The following is a 25,926-nucleotide window of genomic DNA, read 5'->3' as shown; positions in this document are numbered from 1 at the left end:
GAAAGGAGGAAAAGAATAACTTTATTGAGGAGAAACCTGACAAACTCTACCTCGGCCAGGTGACAAAGGCAACTTTGACAGTGATAAGTCTGTTGATAGCATGTACCTTTGACATGCTGTGCAAGAATAGAGTAACTGAGTTACAGACTGCCCTAGACACCCTCCATCTTCCCACCTGCCTTGCAAAGATGCCCAGAGAGGGCAACAGTCTTCTCCAATGCCACACAGCATATCCATGGCAGAGTCAGGATCTGAACTCACTATCCTGACCAAGGATCGATTTACCTGAAAATCTCAGAGTGTTGGGCATGACAGGCCCTGAATAGGCCTTTTTATGGAATTGCCAGAGCTTCCTCTGGGGAGACAGCCATTTCACAGACAAGGTAAGAGGGGCTCAGAGGGCTGGTGGAATTCCCCCACATCACCTTGGAGTGGCAGAGCTGCAAGAAACAGGAAGCAGGGCTCACCGAGCAATGACCCCCACAAGGGTTGCAGCTTAGCTGCATTTATCCCCATCTCTGGGATTCTCAGCACTGAAATATCTCCTTCCTCGTGGAGACAGCACCTTTCCCCCATGGCCCCATTTCAGGACTCCAGGGCCACCCAAGGACACCCTGGGCCTCTTCCTGGGGTGAAAAGCCTCGGGCAGTGTGAAAAAACTGGGCAGATGATGCTGTGGCGGCAGCGACAGGGAGGGAACCGAGGTCATTCTACGGCCTCTCCCCCCCAGCCAGCTTAGAACTTAGCTCCTGATGAAAGGGCTAAATTGTCCCATGCAGCTGTGCCTTTTTCCTTTCCTTTCAGTCTGCAGCCCTGACTGGGGAGAGGGGCAGTCGTCTTCTTCCTGACTGTGCTTCCCCCACCGGAGTCCTCCAGGGGCCATCAAATGCTGCCTTCCATTCCCGGTTTCTTGTCAATGCAGAATCTCAGGTCTGTGGAGTGAGAGGCGGCCTCAGAAGCCATGGTGTCCAGCTGTTGCCACATCAACATGACCCATGGGGGGTGCATTACATGCAGATGCGGCCCCAGGACTCCCAGGGCTAGGACCAGAAATCGTGTTTTTAATAAACACAGCTGGTTAGTGAGACACCTGGTTATACAGACTGAGAAAAACTGGGGTCCAGGGAGAGACATGGGCTTGCCCAGAGTCACTGAGCGAGTTTTATGGCTAGACCAAAGCAGAATCATTCCTTCCTTCCTTCCTTCATTCATAAAAACATTCACTTGGCACTGACTATACCAGGATCTATGCTAAGGATTTACCAGAGAGAGGATTTGCTCACAAGATGCTCACAATAAGCAAGCAAGAAAACAGCAAATGGGTTCTTCTAAAGCACAATGATAAGGACTGCAATTGAGATGTCCAAGGTTCTGCAGCAGCTCAGGGAGGGGTACTGAACCCAGGCAAAGAGGGTCGTATCAGGGAAGGCTGCCTGGAGGAGTGATAATCCAAGGACTCTTAAAGGAGTCATAGAAAATATCTATGCAAAGGAGGAAGGGCCCTGCAGGGAGGTGGATCAGCATGAGCAAAGGCGTGCAGATGAGCAACAGCATGGTGTGTGTGGGCAGCCAAAAGCAGTTCAGTGATGCTGGAGACAGGAAGAGGCAAGACATTTACTCACCAATTATGTCTGTTGAGTGATTAAGTCTGTTGTATGCCAGATCCTCTTCAGGCATTGGGTTTGGGCACAAGGAATAAAGCAGATAAAGTCTCTGCCCTTGTGACCTTACATTCTAGTGGGAAGGAGAGAAGAAACACAAACTGTGATCAATTTAGTGCATAACATATATGAGGTGGTAAGTGCTGAGGAGAAATAGAATACAGGGAAAGGAGCTAGGGATTCTTATTTCATGAAGGGCAGCCAGGGAAGGCCTGTCAGAGCAAATGGCCATTGGTGGAGACCTGAAGGGAACAGGAGAGTGAATCATGCAGAATCTGGGTGGAGCTTTGTAGGAAGAGGGAGCAGCAAGTGCAAAGGTCCTGGGGCAGGAGTGAGATGAGGCTGGAGAAACGTTGGCAGAGGAGGAACTTAAGTGACATGATCAGAATTTTCTTTTTTCTCCTTTTTGTAAAGTATAGGATGCCAGCAAAAGGTTTAAGCAGAGGAGGGAGCATGGTCAAGTTTAGATTGTAAAGGTCCTTCTGACTGCCATGTGAAGAGCAGAGCAGGCGACACCAGGAAGACCATTGATGAGGCTGCTGCAGTGGTCCAGGCTGTGAGGGAGGTGGTGGCCTGGACTGTGGTGGGAGGGCTTGCAGGGATGAGAAGGAGAAAAGAAAAGCTAAACTAACTCCCCAGGATGTGAAGTGCACAGGGCTCAATTGGTTGCTATCGTTGGGGGAGAAAGTATCCAGGATGGCATCAGATCACCAGTGGGAGGCAGGGCCATCTCTTAGATGGAGGCATACCAGGACGAGCAGGACTGAGAAAAAGATACATTTATTTATTTATTTTTATTATTATTTTTCTTAAGATTCTCTCTTTTTTTTATTGTTAGTTTCAGGTGGACAGAACAATGCACCAGTTATCCTTTTCACCCCTCACAAAGTAACAACCCCCTCCCCCATCAACTGCCCTCCCACCCCCGATATCATGCTTATATGTTATAATTCCATTGACTCCATTCCCACTCTCTACTCCACGTCCCGTGACTATATGTATATATAATTATAGTTGACATACATTATTATTCAACATCAGCTTCAGATATATACATTTAGCTTTGAACTCCTGAGCCTGCGGCTCCTGTGGGACGTCTCTGTCCAGGGGATGACTGACCTGGGGCTCTAGAGACCTGAGCTGGAAAGCGGAGTTAGGGAGTTGGCAGCATAATGACGGGGCCGCGGAGAGGCAGCACCCACTGGTCACTTGAGATGGTTCCTAACTGTTGAGCAGGAAGGGGAGGGGGGCCCAGGACCGAACCCCAGGAAACCCCTGGGTTGAAGGAATGGAAGAAAAGCCCACAAGAGAACCGGAGGGTCTTCAAAAGGCCACCCACCGACATAAGCATCTGATGTCTATTTCACAAAACTTCTCTGGGAGGATATGCTTTCCCCTGTTTATCCCTGTGTCTCTTTTACATGTTTCCTTATTCTAATAAATATATTTTTTTAAAAAATAAGTACCAGGTGACCAAAGGAGCATTCATTGAGTTTGGAAAGAAGTTCTTTCATTCCTTCACACAACAAACATTTTTATGGAGTTCCTACCGCGTGCCAGGCATTGTTCTTGGCACTGGAAATGGTGACCTGAGCAAAAAGTTCCTGCTGTCATCAGCTGGATTGGTCTGCTCGGGCTGTCATAACAAAATACCAGAGAGTGGGAGGCTTAAACAACAGAAATCTCTTTTCTCACAGTTCTGGAGGCTGGAAGTCCAGAAACCAGGGTGTCAGGAGGCTTGCGGCTTCCTCCTTAGGGCTGTGAGGGAAGGACCTGCTCCAGGCGTTTCCCCTTGGCTTGTGAATGGCCATCTTTACGTTCACACAGCTTCCTCCCTGTGTATATACGCGTCCAAATTTCCCCTTTTTATGAGGACACCAATCCTAGTGGATTAGGGTCCCCGCTAACGACCTCATTATAACTTGATGGCCTCTGTAAAGACCCTATGTCCAAATAAGGTCACTTTCTGAGCTACCAGGGAGTTAGGACTTCAACATGTGAATTTGGAGGAGGGGTGGGGGGACACAAGGCAAATCATAACACCTGCCTTACAAACTAGTGAAGATGACAGGTGATAAGCAAATAAGTATATAATACCTCAGGAGGGGAGGGGGGTCGTGGAGAGAGACAGACAGCAAGACAAGAGGATGAGTAGGCCAAGGGCGAGGTGCTGCTCTTATCAGTGGGGTGGAAGTTTCCAGGGGCTGAGTGGGGGAGGGTGGCCTGAGGGCAGGAAGTGAGAGTCTGGACCAGGGAGACAAACGGGGCTTTGAGGAAGTTTGGCTGAGGAAGGGGAGGGTGGATGGTAGCTGGAAGGAGGCCTGGGATTAAAGGGACGTCTCATCTGATTTTATGATAGAGAATTTTGTGAGCTGAGAAGACTCCAGAAAAGAAAAAAATATATATCAGAAAAAAAGAGAGCTAGGACTCTTCTGGGAGCTGAGAGGAAGGGAGGGAGGGGAGAGGCAGGTGTACATGCGTGAGTGGGGGGGGGGAGGGAAAAAGAGGTGAAGGAGGGAGCCCACTAAGAGTGGAGGTGCGGGGTGGAGGGGGTCGGGTGTGAGGATGGAGAAGGCTGAGGGCTTGGCTGAGGACCACAGGAAGCTTGAGGTGGGGCTCCCCAGACCTCACGCAGTTCCCAGACCTCCTTCTCAAGCCCCCACCAGCCCCTGAAGCCTCTGTCCTTCCCACTTCCTCCCCGGCTCCCCCAGGACCCTCCTATGACGTGTCTGTGAGACACTCCCTCCCATCTGCTGTTCACTCGGATCAATTGATGCTGTGTTCTCTCTGGCACCCCCCGCACACCCTTGTCCCCCCATCACAGGGACCACATGGCCACAGTCACAGCAATCTCCATCTGGCCGAAGGGAAGTTTTGCCTTCACATCTCTGCCAATATTTGAAATTCTTAAGAAGCTGTGTTTTGTCTTCACATCCATTGGATCCTGCCCCACCTTTTAAAAACCCTCCAGGGGCGCCCCATTGCTCAGAAAACAGAATCCAAACACTTCAGAGTGGCCTCCAAGACCCTGCATGGTTTGGCTTCTGAAGTATTTGAAAAAAAAATTTTTTAAATAATTTTAGGTTTGCAGAATTGCAAAAATAGTATAAAGAATTCCAATATACCCCTTCACCTAGGTTCCCTTAATTTTAACATCGTATATAACCTCAGTACATTTATCAAAACTAAGGAATTAACATTGGTCCAAGGATGTGTTACTTTCATAGTAAACAAAATGATTATGGATTTCTTTCATTTTCACTGGGGTGTTTTTCCACAGATACAAAGGCATATATGGACAGTTTGAAGAATAATGATAAATGCCCTTGAGCCAGTCCATTTAACAAACAGAACTCTACTGTTACCTTGATGCTGTCTGTGTGCCCTCTCTGATCAAATCCCCATCTCAATGGTTGTACTTGCGGAGTTTAATTTATGGAGGTGTTTGACGACTAAGGGAGGCTAACGTCCTTGAAAGAAGAATCTGTTACTTACATTTCCTAGCGGAAGAGGGCGCACCACGCCACTCAGGGCCAAGTGGAAACAACTGGAGGGTGATTAGGAGACAGAAACAGGGTAGAAGGGAGCCCTGGGGCATGGCGTTTATTGGGGTTTCCATGGAAAAGGCAGGGCAGGGCAGGGCAGAGCAAAGAGTGTAGAATTGGCTGGTTTGAATAATTCCAGTGGACTTTGGGCTAGAGAGGTGATCTCCAATAGCTGGCCTTGGGGCGATTTAGGGCAGGGGCAATATTGGCTAGGTGTGTGAGAGTTAGAGAAACTGGCTCGTAGTGGTTTGCATAGAAGAGGCATGCTTTTGGCCGAGTTCTCTGCTAGCTCTAAAAATTGGCTAGCCCTGGGAGGGCCCTCTCTCCTTGGCCAGCAAGGTTTTTTTGTTTTGTTTTGTTTTTTTAAAGATTTTTTGGGGGAATTGGGGAAGGGAACAGTGTTGGGGAATTGGGGAAGGGGAACATTGTGTTTTTCCAGGACCCATCAGCTCCAAGTCAAGTTGTTGTCCTTCAATCTTAGTTGTGGAGGGCGCAAGCTCAGCTCCAAGTCCAGTAGCTGCTTTCGATCTAGTTGTGGGGTGGAGGGGCGCAGCCCACCATCCTATGCAGGAGTCAAACCAGCAACCTTGTTGTTAAGAGCACGCGCGCTCACCAGCTGAGCCATCTGGCTGCCCATTGGCAGCTCGGCGGCAGCTCAGCTCCGGTGCAGCTCACTGGCCCATATGGGAATTGAACCGGCATCCCTGTTCTCAGAGCTCGCGCTCTAACCAACTGAGCCACCTGGCTGGCCCCCCCAGCAAGGTTTTTAAGATGTTAAAACACCGTAAGATTGGGAAAATTAAAAAACAAAAACATGATGAATTCACCCCTCCATGTTTCTGCCCCCTGCCAGAGGTAACCCATTCCCTTGCTTTCCTTTATCGTTGTACTCCTTATATATAAATCCCTCAACAAAATTTTCTTTTTCTTTGTATCTTTTCAAACTTTATATACATGGAGTCATTGTAACTATATTCCTCTGTGACTTGCACTTTCCCCTGGATATTCTGCTTTTGAGATTCATCCATGGGAACATTCATTTGCTTTCACTGTTATATAGTATTTCATTGTCTGCATATTAGCCTGTACGGTGTACAAGCGCATATTGCAATGTATCGATTTTCTACTGTTAATGGGTATTTCGGCTCTCTCCAGATTTTTCGTGCTTCTGTGAGCATTCCTGCATAGGTAGCTGACATATAGATGTGCTTCTTTGGGTTAAACCCGAGTGAAAAGTTCACGTACCTCTGTGTTCACATCACAGTGCAGCATTTTCAGTTTTACTGAAGATAATGGAAAACTGTTTCTCCAAGTTGACATGTCCACCAGCTCCCTCCAGACCTTCATTATCCTTTGGTGCTGTCTGAATTTCAAATTTTGGATAATCCAGGGGTATGTAATGACATCTCATTGGGTCTTCTTAGTCTGTACTTCTTTGACTGATAATGAGGAGGAGTGTCTTTTCTCATGTTTATGGATCATTTCTTTTATGAAATTTTCTGCTCATGTTTTTGCAGTTTTGATTGTGTTATTTTTTGGTCTCATTAATGCATGGCATTTTTATATATTATGCTACTTTTTGTGTTTGTTATGTGTGTCACAAATATCTTCTTGCAAATTGTGACTTGTTTTCATTTTTTTGATGGAGTCTTTTGATGCATGGAAGTTCTCCATTTTAATGTAGTCAAAGTTATGAAATAGTTCCTTTATGGTTTAAGCTTTTTGTATATTATTTTTAAAAGCTTTGGTAAGAATCTTTCCATAAAGATGCTCTCCTATATATTATTCTAAAGTCATAAATTTTCCCACTGACACTTAAATCCTTAATCCACCTGGAAAGGATTTTTAATGTATGGTATGAGGTGAGGAATTATTTCCATTGTCTTCCATATGAATAACTGTTTATTGGAAAGACCATTTTTTCCTTCTGGATTTGCAACACTGGTTGTGTTGTATTATCAGCTTTTCATATAGGCATGAGAAAAAATGTTAAGGAAAAAGTAAATTGAAATAAAGTGACATGCAAGTCTTTGTCCCAGCAAGTCCATGTCTGGGAATTTATCCTAAAGAAATAAAACTATAAATGTGAAACACTTAGCTCAAGGATGTTGTTTATAAGCATCAAAAAATAGAAAACAATTCACTTGTATATCCAACAAGTGGGGGGGTGCTTAAATAAATTTCTGTACAGTGGAACATCGTGTAGTAATCTAAAAAGGCATGATGGGGGGAGGGGGTGACTGGTTAGCTCAGTTGGTTGGAGAATCGTGCTGATAACACCAAGTTTGCCAGTTCGATCCCTGCATAGGCCACTGTGAGCTGCACCCTCCTTAAAAGAGTCAACTGTGCCATTGTAGCAAAGAAAGCAATGTGTAACCAATGACCATGGCTGTTCCCCAATAAAACTAAAAGAAATAAAAGCTATTATAGAAAAAGAAAAGATATGATAGATTTTAACGTGGTGACGAGGAAAGAAATATTGAAAAAAAGCAGACTGTATACTACATACATATACAGTATAATCCTATTTATATAATCAAGGGGCATGTTCATAGCTGCATTTCAAAGAAGGTAAGATTTATGTTAAACTGCTAGCAGCTTAACTGTATTGTTTGAGTTTTTTAATAATGATATCAAACAAATATAAAGAAAACACAATTTTTTAAAAATGATGCTGAATACACTTAAGGCTGTATCATAGGATGCAGCAACCCCACTCCTAGGTATTTGCTCAAGAGAGATAAAATTTATGTCCACACAAAAACCTGTATGTGAATGTTTATAGCAGCTCTATTAGTAATTCACAAAACTGGAAACAACTCATATCCTTTCAACTGGTGAATAGGTAAACCAGCTGTTATACATCCACACAATGGAATATTACTCAGCAATAAAAACACTATTGATAGATGGATAAACCTCAATATACTGTTCTATGAAAGAAGCCAGACTCAAAAGGCCATGTACTCTGTGATTCCACTTGTAGATGACATTCCTAAAAAGGCAAATTTATAAGAAAAGGAAACATCAGAGGTTACCAGGAACTGGGATGGTGAGTGGGATTGACTACAAATGGGTACAAGGGAACTTCTTGGAGGTGAAGGAACTGTTCTATATGTTGATTATGGTGGTGATTACTTGACTATGGGTTTGTCCAAACTCAGACATAAACAGTAGGAAGGATGACTTTTACTGTATGTAAATTATACCTCAATAAAAAATGCAAACTATAAAAGGTGCTGCATATAATACCTTTGTATTAAATTACATTAAATTAAAATAAAGCAACAATGGGAAAACAAAAGAACAATAGGATGTAAGAACATTTAAAGGTATGGGAAAACACTCATGATGTTGTCAGATGAATATCCGTGTTACACAACTGTAGAATAGACTTCCATTTGTTTGTGTACATATGAATACACACACTGCTAGAAAGACCAGCTGTGAGATAAAAACCAAAAATGGTGTCCACGAGTCTCTCTGAGTGGAGGGGTGATCACTGATCTTTATTTGCTTTTGCTCCTGTGTTTGCTAATTTTCCCACGATGGCCACACTTTGTCCTGGCTCCTTGGAACTGCTGGAGTCCAGGGCTGGCTCGGGGAGGCTGGGAGGAGGCAGCCACACCACAGCTGGGAAAGCAGCAGCCTGCAGATGAACCCTGAGCCTCGTCCTGTCCATGTTTATTTTCCTCCCTGAGCAGACAAGGCAGGAGACTGGGAAAGGGAGCAGAATTCAGATGCAGACGCCCCCTTCAGTTGTCACCAGGCAGTCTGGCCACTTCAGAGCCAGTGGCCCCCAGTAGCTCACCTCTCTTCTACTGCCTGGGCTCTTGTAGATGTGTGTGAAAACAAGAGGATGGGGTCTGGTACCCACTGGATAGACTCCCAATTAATCACTTATTAACTGTGTCCCTAGGCCAGTTACTCAGCCTTCTGTGCCTCCGCGTTCTCCTCTGTATCATGGGGACAGCGTGAACCTCATCGGGACGTGTGTGTGTATACCTGCGTGTATGCATGTGCAAAGAGCTTAGAATGACACCTCGCCATTGAAGTGCTCAGTAAACGTGTAGGATTGTGGTGAAAATCCAGCTGACAGATGTATGAGCCTACCAGTCTCATCTCAGGGCATGTGGCAGTCACAGGGTCGTAGTGCTGACAGCCTCAAAATAATTCTTACATTTAAAAATGATTCAAGTTCTCCACTTGTGATGTAGAGCTTCCTGAAGGGAATATGCACAGTCTACAGAAATATAATACTTCCTAATACTTCCCTCTCTTCAACCGGCCACTTCCCTCACCACCATCGTTATCACCTCTATTGGGGGTCCTCTTTCTCCAAACTCCCTTCATTCGGCCAAGAAGTGTTTTCCGAGCACCTGCTATGTGCCAGGAGCCATTCTAGGTACTTAGGATAGATCAGGGAACAAAACAGATACGAAAGCCCACCATCCACTTGTGGATTACAGGGCAGGGGCAGGGGTGGGAGGGCTTATGGAAGTCGTATGGTTCCATCCCTTTTTTGGTCCCCACCTGGCCAGCCTCCCACCCATTTTGTCCTCAAGGCTCCTCTGTGAGCTCCGTGGGACAGGCAGTGGGTGTGGTGGGAAGAGGCCAGAGCTTGGACTTGTTCTCAGCCTCACCCCTTAGGATCTTTGAGTTTGGCAACCTTGCTGACCCTCAGTGTCTTTATCTGCAAACATCAAATGTTAGCCCCTTCCTTGGTGGAGAGGATTAAATGAGATGTGTCACATGGAAACCTTCTGTAAATGCTTGTCTGTCCTTTTCTTTCAGAAAAGAAGCCTCCATCTTCAGACTCTCAGATCCCAGGACACTGCCCTTTGTGGTTCTTATCACTGTGGTCACCTCAGTCCCTTAGGGCCACACGTGCATGCTCACGTACATCACACAGACACACAGACACGTACGGGCATTGTACTCATCAGGGCTCCTAACTGCAAGCAACAGAAAACAATTGCAGTTGATTCTAGCAGAAAAGAAATCATGGAAAGGATGAAAGTTTGACTTATGAAATCGTAGAAAGTTCCCCAGGCCTCTACCTTGAAGGCAAAATGAACTTTACGAAAATTAACTGGAAAGCACAGGTAACATTGTGCCTTGCATAGAGCTAGTGCTCCATAAATGCCACTTAACAATAAGAAAAGCACATCTTCTCATGTGATACCTCTTGCTCAAAACCCTTTAATAGCTCAACTGTTACCAGGGAAGTCCCGACCTCTGGGCTGTGGATACTCATGGTGGGGGTGGGGATGGAGGCTCTGAATTCTTTCCAAGGGTCTGCAAACCCACGCAGTCATAAAGAATTGTCTGGAGGCCAGCACACATCCCCAAGTGGAGAAAGAAATGCTCTCACTCCCAGCTGTTCCTCTGCTGTCCCCAGACCACTTCCCCATCTGGCAGGAATCTGGAATTGCTACTCTGATTGGCTGGATTTTAGGACACTGATTGGCTCTTGTTTTCTAGTGGTCAGGAATCTGTGCTACAGGCCACCCAAGCAGGTGCCCTTTCTCTGTGCCCTGTGACCGGAAGTGAAGCCCAAGCTCTCTCCCGCTCTCTCCCTCCACCCAAGCCAGTCATGCTGGGATTTCTCCCTCACGTGGCCAGCCGAAGGCTGAGAGGGGACAGGGTGGGCAGTAGGAAGAGGCCAGTCCGACTGCCTTCTGTGGTCCTGCCCAGCCTCAGCCACTGGCCACTGGCCCAGCTGACCATGAATCAGTACTTTGTTTCTGAGCACGATAGTCTCTGGGTTCAGCTCCCCAGGTGCAGTGGGGGCGGGGGGAGGGGAGCAGGGAACTGGCAGGGCAAGTTTTGGCATGCAGAGGTCCCTTAGCCAAACACTATCAAATGCCATCAAACATGCTTCTGATTCTCCACATCTCAAATCTGTAAACTGGGAGCCAGAACAATGCAAATTAATTTTAAAAGGTTGCTAAATTCACACTGGCTCTTTTTCTCAATCTACAGGTTGTAAACCTAACTATTATCATAGGAGGACCTTCCTAGTTAAAAAACTTAGGAAGGCCACTGGCCTCCAAGAATAAGACTATATTATGACCCCATGGCCCAGCCCCCATTACCTCCCCCCCCTCCCCGTTGCAATTCCAACTGCAGCCCCTGAGGATTCACCGTCAGTGCCTTTGCTTGAGCTGTTCCCTCTGCCTGGCCTGCCCTTCCCCCACTTTCAGCTCAGGGGACATGTTTCTTCAGGAGTCCTGGCATTCTGTAGTCACCTCCATCACCCAACTCAACAGGAAGTGCTGCCTTCTTCATTTTGAAACCCCTTTTGCCACTTCTCAGTTGCGTGACCTTCGGCAAGCTACTCAACTTCTCTGAGCCTCAATTTTCTCATCTGTGAAATGGAGCCAATGAGACCAACTCTTAGGGATGGCTGAGGATTAAAAGAGAACGTTAGCCAAGGGCTTGGCTTGGTTTCTGGTGCCGTTGAAGCCCTCCAAAGATGGAACAGCTCTTACGGATGAGAACCCTGGAGCAAAGATTCATCCAAGTTCACACAGCCATGTAGAGGCAAGCCAGGGCTCAAAGCCAGGCCAGTCTTCACTGACCTCCCTCTAGTCCAGGCCTGTCTGTGTCCCCAGGCGAGGCAGGGTTAGGCAGGGAGCACTTTGCTTTTTATAAGCAGCAGTTCTCTTTGGGACCAACCCTTGGTCCCCTGAAGCTGGCTGAGCACACACACCTATTTCCTAATGTGACTGAGGGGAAATGGCTCTGGATGTTGGAGGCTCCTGGACATTTGGCAAGTGCCTATTTCTTTATACTTCCTATGATCCTCCCTGGGGCTGGAGGAGGCCCAGCCTCCTCCAGCCAACCCCGAAACACAGGCCAAGTTCTTCAGTTTCCGGAGAGAAAGGAGAAGTGAGAGCAACATTCTCTCTCCCCTCTACACCCCCCGAGAGCAACTTCCTTTCTGTTTTCCTCCCCCTCAGCCTTCAGCTCTCCTTGAGAAACCATCCTTCGTGCAAAGCCAATGCCTTCAGTATCAGAAGCAGCCCTCCTTCCATCAGCCCAAGACAGCAAAGTGGGCTGCAATCCCAGAGCCAAGGTCCATTCTCACCTCCTCCTGGGAGCCCGGGGGGATTGCCAGATCAGGCTGAGCTTCTTATTTTCAGGTCCTAATCACTTATTGTCAGGAATTTATGCTCTGGGTTCTGACTCTTCTTTCATTTATTCACTATTAAATATACCGTGTGATCTAATCTGGGACTGCAATAATAATAATAATAATAATAATAATAATAATAATAATAATAATAATGCCATGAGAAAGATCTGCCCCCATCTCCAGGACCAGGGTACCCAAAGGAGCCCTGTTATGAGCCTCAAGTCTCAGGAGACACACATTTTTTTACGCACAACGAAGTAGGGGAGACAACTTCTCAAGAGGTTATCTCTGTGGTGCAAAATGTCTGATTGCCGTTTAGATACTACATCTTGAGGCCGGGTCTCTCGTGGACCTACTCCTCTCCCCCCACCACCTCTACCCCCAGAATCCACCACGAGCCCCCTCCTACTCTTGTATCCCCAATCCAGAATCAGAAAATGACCGACAATATACAAGTACACTGGTAGCCAGACACACAGGAGAGACAAGACTGGGTGGGTGAAGGAGAGAAAGAACAGGAGAACTTGGGGCTGAGGGGAAGGGAAGGGTTTTTGGAGCCTCAGCAGACCACAGGGATGGCCTCGTGGTCCAACCTGAGCATCTGGACCTGACAAAAGGCCTGCATCTGAGGATGGAGTGTGGGGACAAATGAGAACGTTAAGGCTCGGCAAGGTTACATTCAAACTCATACAGTGAGCTAAGTGGCAAGCTGGGATTTGTACCCAGGTCTGTAAGTTCCCAGTCCCACCTCTTAACTGCTGGGACTGGCTGCTTCTCCTCCCAGTGCCATCTGAATGGCAGACTCACGGAGATAACGTGAGCCATGGGTTCCTCTCTCTTTGCATGCATCCAGCTCAAACCCAAAGACCAGAGGACAGAGAGCTCAGTTGTGGTGCCACTAGTATGTTTTCCTGGGGGCTCCAGGAATCTCCAACCAGCTAATGATGAAGGCTGAATCATGACTATTTACTGCACACATTCTCTATGCAAATTGATTCACATCTGTGATCTCATTTAATCCTCAGAACAACCCCCATGAAGGGCATTGTTTCCCCATCTTTAATAAGGAACCCAAATTTCACAAAGGTCAAGACCAGAGTCATGCACAGAGTAGGTACCCTGGCTGGGACTATAAATCCAGGTCTAGGGCCGGCCGAGTGGCGCATTGGTTAAGAGCTGGTTTGGGAGCACGAGCTCTGAGCAGCAGGGCTGCCAGTTCGATTCCCACATTGGCCAGTGATGCTGCACCCTCTACAGCTAAGATGGTGAACAACAGCTTGACCTGGAGCTGGGCTGCCATGAGTGGCCAGTGACGGCATAGGCTGCAGTAGGGCAGCAGTGGGCTACCATAACCGTGAGCGGGCCGGCAGCCAGTGTGAGCCGCTGTGAGCCACCATGAATGGCCGTCCAATGGCCAGTGAACGATCTGCTTCAGCCGGGAAGAGCGCAATGATAATACCAACATGGGCCAGTAAAGCGGCGTCCTCCACAACTAGACTGAAGAACAAAAGGACAGCAACTTGTCTCTTCCCCTTCCTCGATTCCCCAGTGCTATTCCCTCCCCCAATTCCCCAATAAAAATCTTTAAAAACAAACAAACCCAGGTCTGCAGGTTCCAAATCCAATGCACTTTCTTTTGGAAATAGCCAACATTCTAAGGACCACAGAGTAGAAAGATGGACAGAACCGATCCCTGAATTAACCAAGTCTTAATCCATCTCACTTCTGAATTCCTACAGGGAAAATATATTTTCCTTATGATGTAAGCCATGTTCAGCTGGAATAGCAGGAGAGAGTTAGAGTGGATGATAGAACTATATCCTTAATGTGGTCCTGGTTACACATAGATATACATATATTAAAAGTCACACAACTAAAAGAAACTATAAGAGGTAAATATAGCATAATGTTAAGATTTTATAAACCTGAGTAGTCTATTCTTATCTATATGTTTGAAATATTTTACAATAATAATAAAAAGACCAAAAAAGAAGAGGAAGAGGAGGAGAAGGAGGAGAAGACATTGGAACAATGTCTGTTTAGATGCAATGGCTGGAGCTTCTGCAGCCATTTTGCAACCATGAAAGAAGCCAGTGTGAGGGTAACTCGGAGACACTAGGATGGCAGAACAGAGAGATGGCAATATGGTAAATGTCTGTTAACTGATTAATCAACCAGCACCTCAAAACTGCCCTCTCTCTGGACTTCCTCTCTGAGATAATAAATATGCTTATTGTTGAAGCCAATATGAACTGGGGATTTCTGTTACTTGAAGATATTATCACTCATACAGAGTGGAGAGTCAGATCTGAAGCAGTGGGGAACCCCCATGGCCAGTGGCAGAGGGTGTGGGGGTCACTGATGGTCTCATCTGGATTTGGCTGGGTGTGAGCCATCAAAGGGGAGCCAGTGGGGGTGGCTTACTCATATACTTGCTAGTTGGGTTTAAGATTCTGATTTTGTGGCAAAAAGTCACAGTCATGTGAATTTCTCCTTCATGCTCCTTTCCTGTCTGACACCCTCACAGACGCAATATCTGTCCAGGCCCAGGGGACTCAGGGATTCTGTGCAGTTAATGCTACAGGTATTCCAAACCATGTAAGATAATTTTTCAAAAATCTAAATTTCTGACAGGTCCTCAATCTATGTGCTTTGGCTGCTACTTAGCTATCTTCCTTATACAGATACAGGCTCTGAGGGCCCAGGAAGGTAGAGCTGGGGTGAGGACCCAGTGGGACAAGTTCTCCTGGCAACTGCCCCAAGAAGGGGGAAGAAGGCTTCTCTCCAGGAAAGGCGGTGAGAACTTGACAGGGACATAACTGCTCTGTGCCTCAGTTTCCTTCTGTCCAAAATGGAGAAAAACCATCCCTCCCTCATGGGTTGTTTCTAAGCTTGGAAAAAAATATATATGTAGTGTCTGGCATGTAGTAGATGCTGTAGATAGCCACTGTTTACAATTTTTTTAAAAAAAGATTTTCATTAAAATATAGCTAACATACAATATTAAATTACTTTCAGGTGTACACCACAGTAATTCAACATGTATATACCTAGAGAAGTGACCACCATGATAAGTTCAGCAACCATTTGACACTGTCCCACGCTATCACGGTATTACTGGCTTTATTCCCTATGCTGTACATTACATCCCCATGACTTATTTGTTTTATTCCTGGAAATTTGGACCTTTCATTCCCCTTCACCTTCCCCCCCCCCTTTTAAATTCTTCAATTACAGTTGACATTCAATATTATTTATAATAGTTTCAGGTGTACAGCATAGTGGTTAGACATCTATATAATTGACAAGCCTAGTACCCACCTGGCACTATAGGTAGTTACGACCATATTATTGACTATATTCCCTATGCTTTGTTTTATATCCCCATGACTATTTTGTAACTACCAATTTGTACTTAATTCCTTCACCTTTTCACCCTGCCCCCGAATCCCCCTCCCATCTGGCAACCATCAGCTTGTTTCCTGCATTTATGAGTCTGTTTTTGTTTTGTTTGTTCGTTTATTTTGTTCTTTAGATTCTACATATGAGGTCATATGGTATTTGTCCCCTGTCTAACTTACTCCACTTAGCATACTACCTTCCAGGTCCATCCATGTTGTCACAAACGGTAAGATTTCATTCTTTTACATGGCCAAGTAATATTTCATTGCATAAATGTACCACCTCTCCTTTATCCAATCGTCTGTTGATGGACACTTAGGTTGCTTCCATATCTTGGCTATTGTAAACAATGCTGCAGTGAACGTATAGATGCATATATTATGTCAAATTAGTGTTTTGGATTTCTTCAGAAGTGAAATTGCTGGGTCATAAGATAGTTCTATTTTTTATTTTTTGAGGAAGCTCCTACTGTTTTCCATAGTGGCTGCACCAATTTGCAATCCCACCAACAGTGCATAAGCGGTCCCTTTTCTCTACATCCTCCACTGTTTTCATTCTTAAGCAAACCAGGAGGATTCTTGTTGTTGTGATGGGGGCAGGAAGGGAGATCTTTTTAGAAACAGGCAAAGAGAAGAAGAAGAAGAAAACAACAACTCAGTAGGTCTCACGTCCTCCAAGCTCAGGGGGCTTCATTAAACTTTCATAAAATCAGAGTCATGGAGACAGGGTGCCAGGGGGCTGATGGGGACCCAGCAGGAGAGAAGCTGGCCTTCCCCTCTGCAGGCCCACCCCTCCTCTCATCACCATGGAGACCAAGCTGGCTGCCTGGCAGGGTTCCCACCCACCGAGGGCCTGAGGCTGCTGCAGAGGGAGGGGCAGGAGCTGAGCAGACAGAGACCCGTCTGGAAAGCTGAGGTTGGGGGAGAATGTCTCTGTTACCACGTCCCCCCCTTCTAACCCCCAAGGCGCTGAAGGACTCAGGCTAGTGGGGGATGTGTCTGACATCTGAATCCCAGCCCTGCTAGCAGTTAGCTGTGTGACTGTGGGAAGAACACTTCCCCTCTGGAAGCCTCAGGTCCCACATCTGTCAAAGGAAAGGGTAACAAGAATAAAAACAAAAGCTCCATGAGGAAAACTGTGGGATGAGGAAGCAATGAAATACGGTGAATGTAGGATTTTTAGCGTTGGGGGAGAACGTTCACTACATAATGTTTCAACGTTATTGAAAAAAGGGAACTTGACAAAACTGACCAGTGCGATCCTATTTTTATTTGTTAAAGAAAAACGAACACCCTCTTTATGCTTAACAAAAAACGAGTTGGGGGAGAAATACTCACACTTCCATTTGCTGACTCTGGAATTGCACCTAATTTTTATCCTTTTGGTTCTTTCTCAAATTTTGGTCAATGAACATGGATTTAAAAATCAGAGTGACATTTGTGTGCTTATTAGGCAGGGGCAGTGCGCTAAGTGCTTTACATGATTTAAAACACTTTCTGTCTTCACAATCATTCAGGGAGGGAGGGGACTCTGATTATCCCCCCTTTACAGAAGAGGAAATTGAAGTTCAGGGAAGTTAAGAGTCTTGACCAAAGTCAAACTGCCAGAGAGTAGCAGAGCTAAGATTTAAAATCACAGCTAAGACACTGGACTCCAAAATTCAAGCATTAAATTACTGCCTTTCAGGATAAGAAAATGCTAGCGGTTCTGTTTTCTTCAATGTTTTACTATGGAAAATATCAAGGAAATCAAAAGTAGGAAGACAAATATACCGGGGGTGCCAAAAAAATGTGTACAAGTGGACGCTTTGGTCAATGTTGCTCAAGCAGTCGTTCACCGCACTCAGAAGTGTCTGCACACTGATCGTCACCACTTTGAGCACCTCTTGTAATTGCAGAGGTCAACCGTGACTTGTACTCATTTTTTGTTATCGGTGTATATTGAGTATTACAATTTTAATACAGTTTTCCTTTCTTAAAATGGGTATATATTTTGTTGGCACCCTCTGTATATACTTCAGTTTAAAAAATGTGTAAGCTCTGGGGATCTAATGTGAAGCCTGGTGACTATAGTTAAGAATACTACACTGTAGGCTCGGAATTTGCTAAGAGAGGAAGTCTGAAGTGTTCTTACCCCACACCAAAAATAAGAACTGTGAAATGCCGCGTGTGTTCATTGGCTTTGTGTGGCAATCATTTCCACAATGGTGACATATATCAAATCACATTGCATCCTTGAAATATATATCGTTTTATTAGATATGTCAATTATTCCTCAGTAGAATCAAAAAATTAAGAAATACATAATGAACACTAATGTGCACACCATCCAGCTTCAAGGAAGTCCTTAGATGCAGGGCTTTGAGCGGGGACGCAGGGAGGAGGATACAGCGCTTTGAGAAGGGAACGGCGCCCAGAGTCAGAGGCCCCAACTTACACACACACACACACACACACACACACCCCTCCCAGGCTTCGCTTTCGGCTCACTTCTGGGCCTGTGGCCCCAACCGCAGTGGGGAACCACAGGCCGCCTTCCTCCCCCTCTCCCGCCCCCACCCAGGCTTCTTCCTCCTTTCTTCATTCTAGTGAGCTGCGTTTCCCCAGCCTGCTCATTTATAGGTCCCTGGTTCCCTGCCAAGGCCTCGAGGCTTTGGCAGCTCGGGAGCACGAAGACATGGCCAGGGGACCTGACAGTATGCTGAGCTGGGCAACCCTGGTGGTGCTGGCTGCCCTGGGCACAGCGGTGACAGCGACCACCAACCCTGGCATTGTGGCCCGGATCACCCAGAAGGGCCTGGACTACGGTAATCGGATGCCTTCCTCCCTTTCCTCTCCCACCCCTGAGGGGCGTTTATTGAGCACCTGCTATGTGCAGCCCTTTAAATCCAGTGCATGGCATGCTCACAGCTCATCAAAGTAGGCCTTTCTCACCCTGTGTTACATATGAAGACCCTGAGGGAAGGCGAGCTGCCCTAGATCACAGGTCTAGGAAGTGGCGGTGCTGGGCCTGGAGGACTGAGGCCTCTGGGGGTCCTCACAATCCCCTCCTCCTTCCCTCTACCCAAGCCCCAACTTGAGCTTTCAGGCTCTTTGCTTCTTCCAAAGCTGGTTCTCAGCCCTGACATTTGCCTGGAGATCACTAGCTCTGTCTTCAGCATGAGCATAACTCAGGTTTTGAGGAGGTTGAACAGGGGAACAGGGAGAGTGTCGGGGAGAGGGCCCTTCTTAAGGGTCTCCTTCAGGGCAGGGGTTTAGAAGCCATTCTGTGCACACTACCCATCTGGGAGTCCCAGAGGGGGTCCCCCAGTCCACTCATCCTGGCCCAGATAGAGGACAGGAGCAGGAAGCAGCCCTGCTGACCCTCCCAGATCTGTGCTAGGCACTGTTCTGAGAGCTTTACACACACCATCTCATTTCATCGTCATGTCACCCCTGGGTGGGATGTATTGCTATTAGCAACATTTGCACATGAGCAAACCGGAACTTGGAGAAGGTACTGGGTAGGCCAGGGGGCAGCCTGGATTTGAGTTGGTCTCATCTGATGGCCCAGTATGAAGCTGCTCAATGCTGCCTCCCAATGGCAGAAAGGCAGAACAGTGGGGCATAACCAGCCCCAGAGAAATCCCACGGAGGAAAAGGCAGAGCCTTATCCACTGGTGTATCACTGGGGGCGTCAGGTCAGGATTCAGAGAGACCTGGTCTATCGTCCCTGAATTCTACCCCAGCCCAGGCAAGACATCTCTGAATCTCAAGGGGACAGACAGAAAGGTCCACATGAGCTAGATGAAAGGAGCTCAGGCCCTGTTCTGAACACAGTGCTGGGGTTGCTGGGAAGGCTTCATGGGAACAGAGACTTGGGCTCAGACTTTAAATCCAGAAATCTTCGGAGTCTGCCACGGCAGACTCAGTTTCCCCGTCTACGCACACCCCATGTAACAACCACAGTGGCTTTTCTGAAATGCTCACGTGTTTCTCCTTACTTACACTATTCACGGGTTCCCCCGGGCCCTCAGAAGATGTCTAGGCCCCTAGGCACAGCATTCGAGACCCTTCAAGGCCTGGCCTCTGCCGACCCATAGATCCCAGCCATCCTACGTTTTCTTTCCCCTCCACACAGTGACAAGGTGTGCGTTGCTTACTTTTGAGCCCCCCAAAAGGCCTATCCCGGGGCACGGGTTCTGGGGCCCAAAGGCCTGGATTCAAATCCTGCCTCCGTTACTTGTCAGCTGTGTGGCCACCTTTCTGAACCTCATCTTCCTCATCTGAGAATTGGGGGTGGTAATGGACCTATGTCCTAGGATTGTTCAAATTCAGTAACTTAATACATGCACAGAGCCCAGAACAGTGCCTGGCACAGACTCAGAGCTTAAAAAATGTTTATTATTACTATTATTATTATTATTATTATTAGTTCCTAACTGGCTCTTGAAAAACACAAAGCCTGGGATCCCTCGTTTTACTAATTACTCCTTCTCAGGTAACATTTGCCTATTAATTGGTTCATTGAGGCCATTAGCCACATAATAACTGGTGGTAGAATTCCTGACATTAGGGCATTCACTCATTTATTCATCCAACAAATAGTAAGTGCCTTCTAATATTAAGTGCCAGTCACTGTGGTAAGTGTAGGAGACGTTTATTTACGTTAGTAAATAAAACAGACATTGCCACTAACCTTGGGGGGAGAGAGAGAGATTAATTAAGAAATCACATGAATAAATGCATAAGTACAAACAGTAATGGGCTCTCCAAAGGAGGTGCCCACAGCATGGTAACCAGGGGTTTGCTCTCATCTGCTGGGTCAGAGAAAGTTCCCAGAGGAAGTGATGATCCAGTTGACTAGATGTTGACCCGATGAAGTAGCGGGGGAAGGGCTTCCTAGACAGTAGGAACGGTACGTGCAAAAGTCCTGTGAGGAGAGAGTCCAAAAGCCGGAGAGATGGAATATTTGTGAGGGCGTTGCACAGAACTAGGCACAGAGTAGGTCTTCAGTAAATACCCACAGGATGCATGATTGGGTGTTTGTGGGGGTGATATTTAGGGGCTGGCAACCTGCAGCCCACAGGCCAGATCTGGGCCACTGCATGTTTTTGGATAGCCCATTAAATGGTTGAAATACGTCAAAAGAAGAAGCATATCTCACAGTATGTGAAAATGATATGAAATTCAAATGTCAGTGTTCATAAATAAAGTTTTATTGGAACACAGCCATACCCATTCATGTACATATTGTCTGTGGCTACTTTTCGGGCAATAACCGCAGAACTTAATGGCTGCGACAGAGACAGTAGGACTCACAGAACTGAAAATATTTACTACCTGGCCTTTGACAGAAAATCTTAGCTTTAGACCTTTTGCAATCCCACTGTCCCTGCAATGGACAGGGGCAAAGGCCCAGAACCTGGGCCGGCCGAGTGGCACGATGGTTAAGAACTCGCTTGGGATGCCAGAGGGCCCCGGTTCGGATCCCACATGTGAGGGCCAGTGACACTGCCCTCTACAGCTAAGATGCTGAACAACAGCTCAACCTGGAGCTGGGCTGCCATGAGTCGCCAGCGACGGCATAGGCTGCAGCCCCTGTGGCAGTGGGTTGCCATGGGCTACCGTGTGTAGTCAGCAGCCAGCGTGAGCGGCCAGCAGCCGCAGTGAGCAGCTGTCCAGAAGCCGGCGACTGATCTGCCTCGCCCAGGAAGAGCACAATGATGGTGCCAACTTGGGCCAGTGAAGCAACGGCCTCCACAACTAGACTGAAGAACAAAAATGACAGCAACTTGTCTGTTCCCCTTCCCCCAATTCCCCAGCGCTGTTCCCATCCCCACAATTCCCCAATAAAAAAAAAATCTTAAAAAAAAAAAAAGGCCCAGAACCTGCCCTGATCTGCCAGCCCAGGCTTCCAGGCTCTGCCTCTGACCATTACCCTTGCTCTCTCCCCTCAGCCTGCGAGCAGGGAGTGGCCGCGCTGCAGAAAGAGCTGCAGAAGATTGAGATTCCATCCTTCTCAGGAAGCTTTAAGATCAAGCATTTAGGGAAAGGTGAATATAGCTTCTACAGGTAAGGCCCGCTGAGCTCAGCCCTCAGTATGCAGGACTTTGCAGTATTCTGGGGCCAGCAAGGTCTAGAATTGCAGAGCCACAAACTCCTAAACTCAGAGAGATTAGGATCTCAAAGCTAGTTTTTACATCATCCCAGGGAGATACAATCCCCCAAGCTGAGCATGGAGGAAGCCACGAAAGCTGTCTTTCAGGCATTTACCATAACTCCCAGGGGGATGTCATGAACCCCAAAGCTGTGTGCCAGGCCCATATATCAATTAGGATTTGGAGGAGGGGGTTCAAGGACAGGAAACCTAATCCAAAACTGCCTAAGCCAGAATTTATCAGCTCACATGACTGAGATGTCCCTGGAGTAGTCTGGCATTGGGTTCAGCCTGAGACAAGATCAAATATCATTGGACCTTGTTTCTCTCTTGCCATTTCTCAGTATCACTTACCTTGGGGAAGTCTAATTCTCAGCGAGGATGTCCCCTCCAAAGGGCAAGATGGCCACCAGCATCTCCTCAGCACTGCCAGTTCTGTGGAAGGACAGCACCTTCTCCTTGCAACTCAAGCAAAAACCCTAAGATTCACTCTGATTGGTCCATTTTAGGTTATGTACACACTCCTGAACCAATCACCGTGGCCAGGGGAATAGAATATGCTAATTAGCTTATACCCAAGTCATAAGCTCCACCCCTGAGGGTGGAGCTGAAATCAACTTTCTTTGGAGCAACATGGCATATATGTGGGGAGGAGGTTTCTCCAAAGTGAAACGACAGCTCTATTACCACAAGAAGAAGGTGTGGATGCTGGGCAGACAACCCATATATGTCCCACAGAGAATTTTATACTCCTGTTCACTCAACAAATATTTTTGAGCACCTACTATATGTCTGACACAGTAGGCTTTGCTACAATAGTTAAAAAAAAAAAAGACAGACACATTCCACCCTTTACAGAGCTTATAGTCAATGAGATAAGATGTGTTACCTTCATTGATAGTCATAGACCCTGCAAGATAGAGATTATTGCGCCCGTTTTACAAATGAGGAAACCGAGGCTCAGGATGATTAAGTGACATGCTCAGGATCACACAACAGTAAACTGAAGAGCAGGATTCAAATGCAGATTTGTCCGACTTCAAAGCCTAGCCACTCTGCCCAATGCCCACCGAGTTCCCAAGGATGCTCTCATAGCTTCTGGGCTGTCCTGGGATGGATGAGGTGAAGGGCTGGGGTGGGGGTGGGGTGAGTTTACATTAACCATTGACCAAGTCCTTGTGTGGGCTCCCAGGAGGCTAACTGAACATTTCTTCTTTGCAGCATATCTATCCGTGAAGTCCAGTTTCCCAGCTCCCAGCTAAAACTAGTGCCCAATGAGGGCCTGCAACTCTCCGTGACAAATGCCAATATCAAGATCAGCGGAAAATGGAAGGCACGAAAGAATTTCTTGTGCGTTTCCAAGGTTGGGGTTTGTTGAATGTACAGGTGAACTCTTGGTGGTACTGGAAGGAATGAGAACCAGGGTCTCAGGAATGCCCAACGTTTACTTTGCCCATCACGACTTGTCTCCACAGGGTTCCTGGGGGAATTTTTCACATAAGTAGACTCAACATAACCCTTGGTTAATAGTTGAACATTTGTCTACGTCTCAGTGCAGGACACTGGCAAGGCTGACTTGGTACCATGTGCCTTAGGATGGAAGAATAACTGGTACCTTTAATTTACCCCTTTATCAGTTAGTTATATTGTTGTGTAAAAAACATCCCAAACTCAGTGGCTTAAAGCGAGTCATATATTATCACGTACATATCTGTGTGTCGGTTGGGGTTTCCTGATCCAGGTTGGGCTCAGCTGAGGCAGCTGAGCTCTACCTGTACCTCCTCCTACTCCCTGGATCAGTGAGCTAGCTAGAGCATGTTCCTGGTGATGACAGGGATGCAAAAAAAGCAACCAGAAACATGCAGATTCCCTTAAGGCCTAGACTCAAAACTGGCCCATCGTCACTTCTAGTCATATGCTATTGGTCAAAGCAAGTCATGTGGTCATGCCCAAAGTCAAGAGCATGGCAATGCACCATTCCCCCAACACAGGCAAGAACAAGGGTATGGATGCAGGGAAAGGTGAAAAATTGAGGCAAATCATTCATACCTCCACTCTGAATCTATATATTGGGCTCTCACTACAGTGACCCTATCCACTAGTGATAGTGGCATGGACTGGCCAATCACTTTAGCAACTTCTTTGTGGGGAATCCGGGAAGAAAATGGAGGAGAAGGCACTTTGGTAAGGATTAGACTGTGAATCTGCCCTCCCTTACAAGGACCACTGGGTCTGTCTCTTCCCCACAATAAGAATTGCTTAACTCTTCACTTGGACTCTTTTGCATCTCATTTCACTTATTGGTCACACAAAAATAACAATATTTCATCACATTATAGAAGAGCTGACAAACTACATTCCTGTTCACTGCTTTATCCAAAATGCATTTTCATCTCTGAGGGAGGGGTTATTAGCCCCATTTAATGAACAATGGCATTCATTAATTGAAGTCATTGGCCCCAAACACCCAGCTTTTTAGTGGCAAAGCTGGTGCCTACTTCAGATCCAGGGTCCGGGTGAGGAAACTGAAGCTCAGAGAGGTTAAGAAACACCCCCAAAGCCACACAGAATGGACAGAGTCTGAGGCAGTGGGTAAAAGCAGGTTCCTGCCAGGAGGACATGGGTTGAAACTTCAGGTTGGAATCCTGGCTCTCTTGCTCAGCTGCTGTGTGACCTTGGGCAAGCTGCCTCCCTCTCTGAACTCTATCTCCTCACCTGAAGTGGGGATAATAGTAAAACCTACCTTCCAGCACTGGAGTGAAGTTCGAATGGCAGTGGGAAAGAAGGTGCTTGGCCCAAGCCTTTTCTCTTTGTCTCCCTTCAGTAAAACCAGTGGCAACATTGACCTGAAAGTGGAGGGCATCTCCATTTCTGCTGGTCTGAACCTGAGCTGTGATCCCACCTCTGGCCAATCCACCGTCACCTGCTCCAGCTGCAGTAACCATATTGACAGAGTCGACGTGCACGTCTCAGGCAGCAGCCTGGGGTATGACCTCCTGGGGTTGTGGATGGGAGGAGGGATCATCCCCCATATTCAGAAAACACATCCCAAGCACCACCTCCATGCCAGGCCTTGTTCAGAGACCTCGGGTGTAGGGGAAAGGACGGGATTCCACAAAGGATGTGGACACTGTCCCTACCTCAAAAGGTCACTCGTTCATTCAACATGCAGTCAGCTGACTTGACTGAGCACTTGCTGTGCCCAAGCTCTGGGCTATAAACACTGTATGTGCCTAACTAAGTTATACATTCCTCACCACAAAGTGATAGGCATTCACCCATCCATCCAGGCAACAGGTATCGACTAAGAATCCGCAATGCCCAGGCTTGTGCAGCATGTGCGGGGAAGCAGCAGTGGCCCATAACAATTTAACAATAGCTAACAGCAACTGGAGGCTTCCGGTGTGCCCAGCACCGTATTAAGCACGTCTCTTATCCCATTCAATCCACACAATGACTATGAGGCCAGTCTATTATTGTCATTTGCAGGGGAGGAAACCAAGGCACAGAAAGGACAGGCAATAACCCGAGTTTTCATACCTAGTGAGCACTGAGAAAGGATTCAGCCCAGGACTACGTGGCCCCAGGCCCTTGGCCACACAGCCCCCGTTCTCTTCACCTTTCCAGTCCAGTGGGGAAGATGAACATTAATCAAACCATTACGTTCATGAGTAGCTCACAAAGAATTTCAAAAGGATCTAAGAACTAAGAAAAAGAGGTACAGAGTGCTGCGAACACCCAGTACAGGGAGATCTGACCTAGTCTGGGGGCGTACCAGCTCTTCCTTGGTGAAAAGACATTTGAATGGAGATGAAAAGAAGAAGTAGGAGTCGATTAGGTAGATATTGAGGACAGCGGGTGTTTTAAGGAGAGGTAATAGCATGGGCAAAGGCCCTGGAGTGGGGGGGAAGCACAGGGCACAGAGGATCTGGCCGAGCAGGGTGGCTGGAATGCAGAGAAGGGGAGCAGGCAGGAATGCAGCTGAGACAGGGCAGGGGTCCAGCCGCGTCGCTAGAGAAGAAACAACCTCATAAGCAGG

General features: G+C 46.9%; 1 protein-coding gene and 1 long non-coding RNA gene across 2 annotated transcripts in view; one reads left to right on the top strand and one right to left on the bottom strand.

Annotated features, from left to right (window-relative positions):
- On the bottom strand, window positions 1-22,447 carry LOC109372139 (uncharacterized). Its single transcript, XR_002121999.1, has 3 exons — window positions 22,242-22,447; window positions 1,623-1,734; window positions 1-932 (listed from the first exon to the last, which is right to left on the bottom strand). It is a non-coding gene; the product is annotated as an uncharacterized LOC109372139 (long non-coding RNA).
- The window catches only part of LOC109372138 (bactericidal permeability increasing protein), a 26,642-nt gene continuing 19,046 nt past the window's right edge, over window positions 18,331-25,926 (top strand). The window contains exons 1-4 of the mRNA XM_019625090.1: window positions 18,331-18,555; window positions 21,688-21,802; window positions 23,109-23,237; window positions 24,712-24,873. Coding sequence (XP_019480635.1) covers window positions 18,426-18,555; window positions 21,688-21,802; window positions 23,109-23,237; window positions 24,712-24,873 — 536 coding nt within the window. The 5' untranslated portion in view covers window positions 18,331-18,425. The remainder of the gene's footprint in view (window positions 18,556-21,687; window positions 21,803-23,108; window positions 23,238-24,711; window positions 24,874-25,926) is intronic.

This window comes from Hipposideros armiger, unplaced genomic scaffold (genome assembly GCF_001890085.2).
Source record: "Hipposideros armiger isolate ML-2016 unplaced genomic scaffold, ASM189008v1 scaffold_613, whole genome shotgun sequence".
NCBI classification, from domain to species: domain Eukaryota; kingdom Metazoa; phylum Chordata; class Mammalia; order Chiroptera; family Hipposideridae; genus Hipposideros; species Hipposideros armiger.
This window is presented reverse-complemented; position numbering and strand designations above follow the sequence as displayed.